At 31.6% G+C, this 13228-nt stretch overlaps 1 protein-coding gene across 2 annotated transcripts; it reads right to left on the bottom strand.

The window, feature by feature from the left end:
* Positions 1-9090: 9090 nt before the first annotated feature.
* On the bottom strand, positions 9091-12992 carry LOC109858755. 2 transcript variants are annotated; one of them, XM_020436320.1, is made up of 8 exons: positions 12736-12992; positions 12320-12503; positions 11877-12084; positions 11606-11711; positions 11121-11272; positions 10565-10766; positions 9660-9742; positions 9091-9417 (listed from the first exon to the last, which is right to left on the bottom strand). In XM_020436320.1, exons 2-8 carry the CDS (start codon positions 12411-12413, stop codon positions 9201-9203), a joined length of 1062 nt encoding a protein of 353 aa, XP_020291909.1. In that variant the 5' UTR covers positions 12414-12503; positions 12736-12992; the 3' UTR covers positions 9091-9200. The 2 variants fall into 2 exon arrangements, with proteins under 2 accessions (XP_020291909.1, XP_020291910.1); XM_020436321.1 differs by having other exon boundaries at positions 12320-12500.
* Positions 12993-13228: the final 236 nt, after the last annotated feature.

Here is a 13228-nt window from a genome sequence, read left to right as displayed (position 1 = left end):
TTTATTTTGTTAATGTTTGTATGTAACACTTATAAGAAGGTGGTTTTTTATTTCTTACATTACGGAGTAAATCTTCTTCTTTAAACATATGCATATGCTGTTTGTGCATTTGTAAACGACTTATGCTGGAAAATGATTCGTTACATTCATCACACAATAAATTACGTGTTTCGTCATGTTGTGGAGCATCTTGTGTACTTGTCGGAGGTGAATTTATCTTGAACAGATATTTTATTTTGTTAATCTTTTAAAGTAACAGATACTAAAATATTATTATATGAATTCTTAAACTTTACAGAATATCAAACGTTTTTTACTTTACTTTTTTTTACAATGTTATTTACGTTCGAAATATTTACTGTACATTGATATATTTTATCTTGTTTCGACCGAAGTGTAATCTCCTTACAATTGCAAGAGATATTTAATATATTTTTTGAAACTGTTAGAAGTATAATGTTTTGCTTTGGACTTACAAATATTTGTGCTTTTAATTCAGGTGTAGTTGTATTGTCGCTTTGCATTATGGAAGTTTTATGTTAGAAGTAATAAAGTAACAAGTTGTATAGATATTCGTATTTTGAATATAAAGTAGTAGAAAAGAAGTGCTCTGTTTGTAAAGGAAGTACAATGACGCTTTATTATTGTAGATAAAGATATTTATTGTTAAGACAAATCATTTTTTTATGTATAAGTAATCATAAAACTTACGCAAATTTAAAGAAGAAGTGAGCTATATATATCTATTTGGCAGCAAATTTGTACAAAAACAAGTCACTAGTTAGACAGTAAAATTGTGTAAACTACTGTTAAAAATAATCGTTTAATAGATAAGTAACGGTCGACGGTTATCTAAAGAGATACAAAGAAAGACTGTAGAGGTAGCAATACTGCTATTGTATGAAGCGCAACAATAAACACATATTGGCCCCTAAGGACGTATGTGTGTATATTTTGAGATATTTTTGTATATTTATATACTATTCATAGTACATTATATCGATAGAAGAATATGTTGGTATGCATGTATAATGTTTGAGTCGTAATTATTATGTTTTTTCGCTGAAAGTGTGCGTAGACGACATTTCTATGTAAAAGAGAAATCTTATGTAAAAATGTGGCATTTACACCTGATAACGTAACGACATTTACGTTTGATACACGAAATTTTCATATGTTATATCAAGTAATAAATTGTAAACGTAATACATTTTAGTATTTTATAATGTTTCTATGTAATTTTGTTTTCATATGTGTGGATGTGTGCGTATGTGTAATTTTAAATACAAAATGATAATTATATTTTCAGTAAGGTTTTTGCCTTTTTTGACTTTTTATAAAAAGTGTGTGGTAATATTTATATGGTAGTTTATCGATAGTCTCGATTTTCCGAAATCATTGTTGCTTCTTTTTTGCGACGCTAATCGGTTTTCTTTGGGCGCCGCTTACTTCGTATACTTGATATATTTCGTATTATGTTGATTCGATATGGCAAGAAGTAAAATATTGCGCGGTAAGATATACTTGCAATAGCGCCGGATAGTTGCGCGACACGTAGCAGAACTACGTGCAAAGTTTCTCGCATTTCTCGCGATTTATCGATGTACAGTACGCGTCTGCCGCAAAAAATCTTATAGCGATTTCGGCTGGTCTGCACCGGTGTGCTACCTGTGTAGAGTTGGTGCAATTGTGTGCAACACCGCATCGGTGTGTGTACTGATTACACTAACTGGCTCCGACTAATTTGTGAGAGCCACTTTGTGTACACCCAACATGCACCTATGCGGTGTACTGAGCTCAGACGAATACGCGGAACCAGCAAAGAACTGCTGCCATTCGACCAGCCGAACACACAATTTGCACCGACACCCGAAATGTGCAGTCGGTGCAAACCAGCCGAAATCGCTATAAGTTTCTTTACTGCATTACATAAAAAGGGCTTCTATAGAAGCAAATACATATAAACAATTTTTTAGTTCTTTTGAAAATAGATATATAATGCCTTTTGAGACTGTTTTTCATTCACAATGATAGCATATGAGAACCTATACTGCCATCACGAGAATTTCTTTTTCTCGTTACTTACACATTCCAATCATAATCGGAATGTCTTATTGTATTCTTTTTTGTCGTACCTTTATCGCTAGCTAATTTAAATACGTAGAAAAGTTTACAAATACTTATGCCACGTGAATATATAATGAGGTTATAGAAGAAAACTGTATCAGTAAAAATGTATGTTTAGTTTCGACAACCACAAGTAGCTAGCGATAAATTTTGGCACATTTTATTTATTTCTGGAAAAGCATTTTAGATTTTATGCAGTAACTACGACACCAGAGGACTTCTAGAAATGTCGGTTTACAGGTGTCTATAGTCGGTATCCAGTACCCTCTTAAGACACATTATATACAGAATGGCTACGTATGCATAGCATTAGATGACCATTTCAATTAATAAGCATTGTAAGGCTTTTATGACCGTTATATGTATATTTCGCGTTTGAAATTAAAATAAACATTAACACACGTTTTTCACTAGAATCGAAAGATGGGAAGAAAACTTACTGAAAATAGAGTTATCATCTTATATTTATAAAAGCATATACGCACACACACACATAAAAATAAAATAACGTAGAAACATTATAAAATGCTACACTGTATTCAATTTCTTTTTGATATAATATATGAAACTTTCGTGTATTAAACGTAAAAGTTGTTCCGCCAAAGTTTTAGGGAAATTTTATTATTTACATAAAAGCACCGTTTTGGCGAAGAAACATAATAATTGAAGTACAAAATGTTATACAAACATATTATTCTATCGGTATGATGTACACTATGAATACTATATACAAAACGATCTCAAAATACACACACATAAGTCCATAGAGGCCAATATGTGTGTTTATTGTTGCTTCACACGATAGCAGTATTGGTACCTCTACAGTCTTTCTCTGTATTTCGTTGGATAAACATTGTCCGTTACTTTTCCATTAAATCATTTTTACCATCATTTTACACGATTTAGTTGTGTAAAGAGTGACACGTTTGTGTTCAAATGTGCTGCCAGATATATCTAGCTCACTTCTTCTGTTAAGAAACGTAAGTTTTATGATTATTTATACATAAAAAAATGATTTGTCTTAATACTAATTATCTTTATCTCAAATAATAAAACGTCATTGTACTTTATTTACAAACAGAGCATTTTTTTTCTACTCTTTTATATTCAAAATTCGAATATCTATACTACTTGTTACTTTATTACTTCTAACGTATAATTTCCATAATGCAAAGCGACAATAGAACTACACCGGAATTGATAGCACAAGTATTTGTAAGTTGGAAGCAAAACTCTTACCAATCTTAAAAACTATATCAAATATCTGCTGCAGTTATAACAAAATCACACTTCTATCGAAACAAGATAAAATAAATCAGTGTACAGTAAATAGTTTGAACGTAAATAACGTTGTAAAAGAAAGTAGAGCGAGAGAGAGAGACAAAAAGTTTACCATTACTCCTAAGTTATTAAATCATAATAGTACCGTATTACACATGTTACATACAAACATTAACAAAATAAAATATTTGTTCAAGTTAAATTCACTACTTTCGACAAGTACACGAGATGTTTTACAACATGATGAAACACGTATTGTATTATGTGATGAATTTAACGAATCATTTAACAGCATAAGTCATTTACAAATGCACAAACAGCATATGCATATGTATAAAGAAGAAGATTTTATATGTAAGGTAAGAAGTAAAGAAGCACTTTATTATATCTGTTACATACAAACATTATTTACCAAATAAAATATCTGTTCAAGATAAATTCACTACCCTCGATTAGTACACAAGATGCTCCACAACATGACGAAACACGTAGTTTATTATGTGATGAATTTAACGAATCATTTAACAGCATAAGTCATTTACAAATGCACAAACAGCATATGCATATGTATAAAGAAGAAGATTTACTCCGTAATGTAAGAAGTAAAGAAGCACTTTATTATATCTGTTACATACAAACATTATTTACCAAATAAAATATCTGTTCAAGATAAATTCACTACCTTCGACAAGTACACGAGATGCTCCACAACATGACGAAACACGTAGTTTATTATGTGATGAATGTAACGAATCATTTAACAGCATAAGTCATTTACAAATGCACAAACTGAAAGTGCATAAGTATAAAGAAGCAGAGTTTATATGTAAGGTAAGAGATGAAGAAGCATTTATAGTGTAAAAAAAAAAACAATATTTTACACTATTAGTAAATACATTTTATATTACTCTACAGTAGCAAAATATAAAAACAGAACGTTAATAAGTTTAGTGAAGATAATGAGAGTAAGATAATATTTATTTTTTTCAAGATATGTACCGCGAAATTCGGGAGCTTAACTCAGTTAAAAAACCATACTTTAGTTCACTTAGGCGAAGGATATCTCTGTCATAAATGTAAAAGATACTACAAGACCGAAAAAAGGTTAAACATTCATATCAAAAATATACATGAAGCAAGAAAGTTTATATGTAAGGTAATATATTAAGACTTATATATTCAAAGAAATTTGTTTACACGAATAAAACATTCTAGTGATGTATATATATTAGCAGTATGAAAACAAAATTTTCCAAGGAACCTTAGGATATTGACAAGTACAAAAGTATTTTTTTTTTTCCAAGGTATGCTTTAAGACATTTCCTTCGAAATATTATTTTAACAGACATAAAGTAGTTCATTCTACTGATAAACCTTATTTGTGTGAAGAGTGTAATATAAGCTTTAAGGTTTATTGGAATTTAAGTAAGCACAAAAAATTCGTGCATGAAGAAAAACGTGTTACGTGTAAGGTAATAAATGAATATTTCTTCAATATAAATTGTTAACAATATTTTGAAATACATTATTTCAGTCTAAAGCAATATAAAATTCAACGGTAGCACTTACTTTTGATAGAAACAATAAAACATTAATTTTTTTTCAAGATATGTCTCATGAAGTTCTCATACAAATATCAACTAAAACGACATGAATTAATTCATTTATATCATAAGTGAGTCATCTTATTTGTGTGATGGATGTAAAAAAAGCAAGGTACCTGTAGCTTTTCACAGTAAAGTGATGCAGAAAGAAATGTAATGTAATTACATGTAACGTAAGTGGTAAAGACATATTTATTTAAGAAAAACTTATTAATAATATCAAATCATTATATCGATCGAAAGTAGTGTCAACAGAAATCGTTAAGTTATTTATTATATAAAGTTAACGCTATGGTACTCGCGTTTTGTCTAGAGCTGTAACGCGCGTTCTTAAATCACATCATGTAACGTACATCATCACAAATCTAGACACTCAAGATGTAATAAACTTGATATAGTTACGAATAGGACCACACATACATTTGAATATTTATAAAAAAGCGGTACATAAAAAAGGATTTTTTTTTCTTCTTTAACACGTGAAATATGAGTGTTGCTAATATATTTTTGTGAAGAAGTAACAAGTACACTATAAAAATAGATTGTTTTTGAGGGACCTGAATGAACAAAGCGTTTTTGGATTGATTTGTGGCCGCGGAAGAATGAATCCGAAAACGGCGAAATTGGCTTGCCACGTCAGAGTTTCAAGAAAATTAGTGCTAAATGTGCCAAAAATGGCAGTAGTGGCTATATTTATTATTATTTTGCGGTCAAACATTTTTTTGGAAGATTACTTGCGCCATTAAAATGCTAGTTTTTATCTATAATATAAATTACTATTTATTACAATACGGGTTTTTTTTGTATACACATTATCACACATATAATAAAGCAGCAACTTGAAAATGATTATTACGCAAAACAATAGTTTTGCTGTTATATAGTATATACTTAGTAAATACATATATTTGCTATTCAGTAAACACAAAATAACAGTAACATTAATGTTAGAATTTTGCACTCAAGAATAATTGCGATGTAACATGTTTTATACGAAACAGTTACATATTATTGAGTAGAAAATTATTAACAATTATGTTACGTTACTGTTACTTTGTGTTTACTTTGTAAGTTTATTAAGATTTTTGTTTTGCCGACAAAACATTTCGTTAAAGAAGCAAACATTTTTATTGACAATTTTCTTGCTGATTATATAACAGCTATAGTACTGACTATATTAATATATATAGTTATATAATTATAATATAAAAGATAGCACTTTAATGTGGCGTAAGTAAACTTGCAGAAAACAATTTGGCCACAAACAAGTGGTAAATATAGCCAAAAAAGCCAAAACTTTGGTATATTTAACCTCAAGTTTCTCGAAAGAACCTGATGTAGTAAAAATTATTTTCACCGCCGGATTTGTTTTTAGCGACCAAAAATCTATTAGACAACTCTTTATTCAGGTTCCAAAAATGTGTTGAGCAGTGTTATTATATGATAACTAAACTATGTGTGCAATGATGATTTAAATTGTTTTTTGTTAAGAATAATTGTTAGAATATTAAGCCGACACAAAAACTTTACTAGACAAAAGATTAGCTGTCATCACCTCCATGTGAAATCTAATAGATGTCTAATGGAGTTTTTGTTCTTTGTAAGAAGTTATGTATTTTACATGCGATACATCTATATATAAAACGTTCCGATTTCATAATGATTATAATCTGTGATACCTAATATTACTATAAAATTGACGAAAGTGTACGTTTAAACTTATTTTATTGTTTGTAACCATTTGACGAAGAAAACACGAAATCGCACTTTTTTGTGTCCGATAAACAACATATTTGATATTTGATGCTTTCGCGGTGTGTAGTATTAACATACAAAGATGTTTTTTCGGGTTTGAACCGCGTTAGTGTCATTTTTATACCGACGTTTCGTGAACATTACAGCTCACTTCATCAGGATTTAAAGAGCACCCTGATACGCGTATCAGACTGCTCTTTAAACCCTGCTCAGTATCAGGCTGCTCTTTAAACCCTGATGAAGTGAGCTGTAATGTTCACGAAACGTCGGTATAAAAATGACACTAACGCGGTTCAAACCCGAAAAAACATCTTTGTATGTTAAACAACATATTTATTATTAACAGTGATTTTTTATTTTGACACCTGCGTATCCTATGTAAAAAGTAATGTAAAAAAATGAATAAAGTGTGTATTATTGTTTTAGTTAATTTGTTATATACTGTAGCACCTATTATTGTTTATTTTGTATTATTACTTCTTATCATTACGTTTTTGATTAGAAATACAAAAAGAAAAAGAAACAATACATTATGCTTTAGTCTTTGCGAATTTCTGTGTATGCTATCATTTGTTGTTATAGAACATTTAATAAAGAACAATATAATAAGAAACATTTAAATGCAAATACACCAAATTTATTGCCGTATCTCCGAAATGAAGCGTATGCTTTCTGATGTTTTTTTTTTGTGCACTGCAATATATTACTGTTTATTCGAGAAAAAATGGATTAGATCTAACTTAAATTTAACAAGATAAAAAAAATGGAAAAATAGATCTAATTAGATCCAAATTAAATCTAAATAGATATAAAGTAGATCTAAATAAATATAAAGTAAATCTAAATAAATATAAGTAAATCTATGGAAATTTACATCTTTATTTATTATTAGATCTACTCAGATCTATTATATTAGATCACCTCAGATCTGTTCAGATCTGCTCAAATCTAACTAAATCTGAGTAGTTTTAATTATAGTAGATCTGAGTAGATCTAAAGTAGATTTTAAATAATATATAAAGGTGTAAATTTAATAGATCTGCTTATATTAATTTAGATCTACTTTATATCCATTTAGATTTAATTTGGATTTAATTAGATTTATTTTTCCATTTTTTTATCTCGATAGATTTAAATTAGATCTAATCCATTTTTTCCCGGGTAGTTTTTTACACTCGTAGTATATTTTAGTAAGTATATAAACAGCAATAAATGTGACGTAATCAATCAAATTCGAGACAGAACGACGTTCTTTTTGTAAAATTGTTATTTTACCAACGGAGTTGATTCTGTTCTGTGTTGTGTACGTGCGCGCTCTTTGCAGCGCATGTTCGATTCGATATTTCGATTCTCGATATGTCGAACGCATAAAGTACATTAGCGACAGCGCCGCAGGGGACGCGCGACGCGAAGCAGCGACGTACGCAATCGTCTCGCATTTCTCACGAATGTTATCGTCTCGCGCGCAAATATCTATAGTACGCGTTTGTCGCAAAGTATTGGCCGTTTGTAGTGATACATAATTAGCATCGCGCTCTTGCTGGTAATAGTAATCGACTAGTTTACGATGAAATGGTATCGCGACCGTTCGCGCTCTCGTGTGACGCGCGCTACAAAATGAAAATGTCGCGGAAAACAGAAGTAAGTTTTATATTAACGTGCGAGACTGTCAAAAGTGCAGCAAATCTGTTCTCGTTCGGGTTTTTCAAAATTGGTTAGCAAGGTGCGATATCTGGTATAATATCTTTTTAACAATTAACTCAATGTTTTATACACTTGTAATGTATTTGTCTTAATCATATCTTATGTTTGTTGTATGAAAAACAGACGAGTTTTCTAAGCACTGAGTTGCCGGGATCGAGAGAAACAGTTCAAGAAACCAGGTCAAAAGAAAACTGGACAAAGTATGTGTCACAGATTTTTTTACAAATTTAAAAACACTAGTTACAAATATTCTTGTCGGCGTATTGTTGCCAAGATGAATCAAGCGGAGATAATTATTGTTGGAAATACATTTTTTTTTCGCGTTTGACAAGTAATAAAATTAAAAAAAAAATCATTTAATTTGAAAACAGTCAAAAGAAAATTGCGAAAAGTCTTTAGTGCACTTGTTGTTTCCGTGTTCACTTTGTATAGCACAGATGGCGCCACATGTTTCGATAATAATACCAAAGACGAGATAATTAAAAAAAACATAAAAAACTGTAAAATCAAGACACTGAAGTTTCGAAAGTATTTCGTAAAATATATACGTAAGATTTTAATTTCAATTGATCATTGCACAATTTAGATATTTTCTAAAAATTAACAAAGCTCCACATATCACACACACACACACACACCGTTATTATAGTAGAAAAAAACGATAAAAAAAAGGGTATACAAAATAAACAACAATGCGATTTTCTGCGTCACAACATGTCGATTGTGAATTCAATTTCGATGGTCTCCCGAAGAACCTGCTAGATCCCGTCCATCTTTGCTCTCACGAGGACTATTTGAGTTCGAATATCTATCCGAAGTGCATTTGGATTTTGTTTTCGAATTCTTCTTAAAGCTCTTTACTCGCCGTGCAATCTCTTCGATGTATCTTTGATCCTTTTCGTTAATATTAAAACGTACATTTCCGCTCGCACATTCTTCGAGTTCTCTAAAATTGTTTTTAAGTTTTCTGAGAAATTGTATTACTTAAATACCGTGTTGTATAAAATAATCTTCAAGATTAAGAGAAGTTGTCTTATAAGAAGTTTTATTATTATTAAATATTCTCAAAATATCGTAGAGAGAGAATTTGTTTTTTTAAAAAAAAGGAAACAAAATAAATTAATAAAATGTAAAATTAAGACCAACACTTCTCATCTACGAAAGATATATAAGTGAAAAAAAACTTACTTTTGACGCCAATATAGTTGAGAAATTAACTTGTTTAGATAAAGCGTTTCCTTCTGCATAATTTTTAGTTCCGATTCTTTTTGCTGAAAATAAGTTTATGCAAACAAGATGTTTTTCTCTTACACACTCTCTTATTAAACTAATTTTTCTTTTGTAAGCGCGTACGCACATTACTGTATAATATCATAAATTACAAATGTCAGCTCAATCTCAAACACAATATCACGCATAAAAGTGACATTAATCAAACTATATTATAATGAAATATCAGCGAGACTCATTTAGCTAATAAACGCTAAGGTAGTTAATTCTTCATAAGAATTATCATTTGCAGTGAATCATCGTTGCGTCGGTCTTATTAAGGTCTGTTTTCTCGAGATGTATACTCAGTTATAATATCAATTATAACATCAAAGCGACAAATTCAGCATTTTAGTAGCTGTTTGTATCAGGACTTGTTAGTTCTGATGTCTTCCCGGTAAAAAATTTTCCATGTATAAAATTGTATGGACATATTCGGCACACACATATAAATTTCCATACTTAGATATAATAATTTTAATTTGTGTACAAATATATATGATTATATGCCAAAAATTTTTTTAAAATATAGTAAAAATATAGTTTTATATAATTTTTTTGTATCTAACGTGATACTAATAGAGTTATTTGATATGGAATATCTCTGAAGCCATTCTCTTAAAAAAAAAAGAAATTCTCCGTGTATAAAATTGTATGGACATATTCGGCATATAAATTTGCATAATTAGATGTAATTATTTTAATTTGCGTATAAGTACGTATGAAAAATTTTTTATCGGGATTATATCTCAGAAATCTTATTTCAATAAGTTTAGTTTTAGAATTTATAGTTTCAACATATACGAACAGCTTACGATCATTACCGTTAAAGCCTCGTTAACCGTGCAAAGTTCATCTTGGCGAGTTTCGCAAAGGTGACGCGCGGTGATCGCTTCTGCGGTCAATCTTGCTAATTGCTGCCGGCAATTCCGCTCGCGGTTCATCGCTTTATCCCAGTCTTCTTCCCGGGCAATCACGGCATCCCTCAAAGTTCGTATATCCTTCTCCAGTAACTCGAACTCCGATCTAATATCCCGGAGGTTTTCGCGTAGGAGGAATATGAACGCACAACCGCAAAAAGAAAGGAAGTAAACAGACGAGGAAAATTGTAGTTCACAAACGAGAATCTTTTTCTAACGTACAAGCTAAATTTAAACCCAATTATATACGCGAAGAAACATTATTTTTTTAAGTTAAGGATATAATTATGTTAATATTTACAAGAGCAATTACGCCAAACTGGTTATTTTAAATGGTCAATTATAAGCAGGAATTCGAAAGTAGAAAAATTTTCCTCGTGTATCTACTCGCGTAACTTCTCCGGTGCGCAATTAAATTGTTATCTGATCGAACAAGTTTCAATTTTGTCGGAGAACTTGCCTCGTAATAGTGACCGCGGATAGTTCTTTCTGGCAACTATCAAGTTTCCCGTGACAATCCTCGCAGGCTTCCCAAATTTGTGACTCGCGATCGATTTTCGAAACGATATTCGACGACGACGTGCATTTTTCTACGCAAACTTTGTCCATTCTCTGAAAATGGTTTACGCAAAAAAGAATTCCAAGTATTTACAAATTCATCTAATTTTACACTTTTAGATTTTGGTACAATATTTTGACCTTTTTTTTTGTGATGCGAATGTTTTTGGAATATAGTTTTTATTTCTTTCTCGTGCAAGTAACTAAAATTTATATTTTAATCGTTGCGAAATTTGTTAGCGAAAACGAAACAGAGAAACGAAATATACAAATAGTATTCGAGATACGTACGCATCAACAGCGATGACATCTACGAATAGAATAATTTAATTCAATATTTTCTCTGTTATTTTTGTATCTCATCAGATAAATCATCATACATCTTACCGTTTGGTTTGTTCGCGCCAATTTACGTTTCTCGTTACTCAGTTCATTTTGCAACGTTGACACGTTCTCTTCAAGTTTTTCTATTTTAATCGCGGTATCTTCGAGCCTGCGTACATTATTTATATTGAGAGAGACAGCTCGTTTGAAAACTATATATTTATTTACGTGAGTCGACGATTGTCGCATCGCACGCGTCGCTTTGACGAGCGTGATGTAACACAAGTGAGATCGCGCGTTAATTAATTAATAAACGCGATATGAATCATCTCACCGCTTTTCTAAGCTCTTGTTTCTCGCGGTGAGATCCTGATTTCTGAGATACAGTATCGCGTTGGTGTCTTCCAAAAGTTTTAAACGAATTTGCATTCTTCCGACCGGGACCGCCGGCGGCGATGATTCACGACGTTCCGTCGTCTCGTACGTGTGCGCGATTTTTCCCATTTGTATACTCGAGTCTGGAAACGGCGGATCGCCCTTGCCTACGACGCGAAATTACAAAGCGGAATTAATATTTCTCGTTTCTGCGACTGACACGCACAATTGTGCTATAAATTTCTAAAAAAAAAAGAATGTAAAATTTTGCTAATTTATGTTTTTGACGATAAAAATGTTATAATTTTAGTAAGATTATATATTATATTTTCTGAGAACACAATGCTGTACGCACTATTGTTGCGCCAAGTTCGGCGCAAGGACTTCTAACGAAAGACTTACAACAGGCCGTTGTGTAACAATTGTGCGGATACTTGAAGTCCGTACGCAATCGATCTTGTTGACGATCCATTGTTCCGTAGCGATCGAACGACATTGTTCTCGTCGATAAGACTGACAACAAACAAGACGCCGTTTTGCCACCAAAATCAGAATTTGCGAGAGACGTCAGATTATACTCGTTCTACTGAAAAAAAAAAAATTTTCTCGCGTCTGTTTCTACACTTTCACGCGCGTTATCATTTCTCATTTTTCTCTCGCGTATATTTTTCGCGTATATTTTTTTTTTTCAGACAGAGAGAAAAATATCAGCTTCCATCTGTGTCGAGATTCCAAGTGAAAAAAATTTTCCGCGCGCGCGATCGTGGTGGCTCTTCAAATTTAATCTGTCTCAATTGAGAATAAAATGATTTTCGCACTTTTCTTTCTGCCGGACTGCTGACGCTTCTTCTTGTCCCTTTTTTTTCACGGGCGGTAAATAACGACTGCTGCGAATTACGGTCATGGGATCGGCAGGTCCCTCGCCGACCTAAACGACCAGAATCTCTTTTCCCCCGAGTCTTCACATATCCTCGTCAAAGGGGTGAGAGCGAAATGGAAACGTTACGTAACACATGCGCTACATGTGTATGTGTGTGTGTGATCACCGCAAAAAATCTCTCTTTAAATCTCTAACCTCACAGCGTGGCCATTGGTTACCGAATTTCTTTTTTTTTTTTCTTTACACGTCACGCGTCAAAATTCGTGATTATCGATGATATTCGATAAAAAAAAAAAAAAAAAAAAAAAAAAAATGATAGAGGTTTTTGCTTAATCAACATGTAGTAATTAATTCTATTCTAGTAATTCGGAATTTTTTTTGAATATTGAAGACCAGTACTTTTGCATCTTTATTTTAGTTTGTTAAACTTA

The sequence above is a fragment of the Pseudomyrmex gracilis genome, unplaced genomic scaffold (assembly GCF_002006095.1).
Source record: "Pseudomyrmex gracilis isolate BER0280 unplaced genomic scaffold, ASM200609v1 scaffold_222, whole genome shotgun sequence".
NCBI lineage: Eukaryota > Metazoa > Arthropoda > Insecta > Hymenoptera > Formicidae > Pseudomyrmex > Pseudomyrmex gracilis.
The sequence above is the reverse complement of the archived record's forward strand: the minus strand, read 5'-3'. Positions and strand labels throughout refer to the sequence as shown.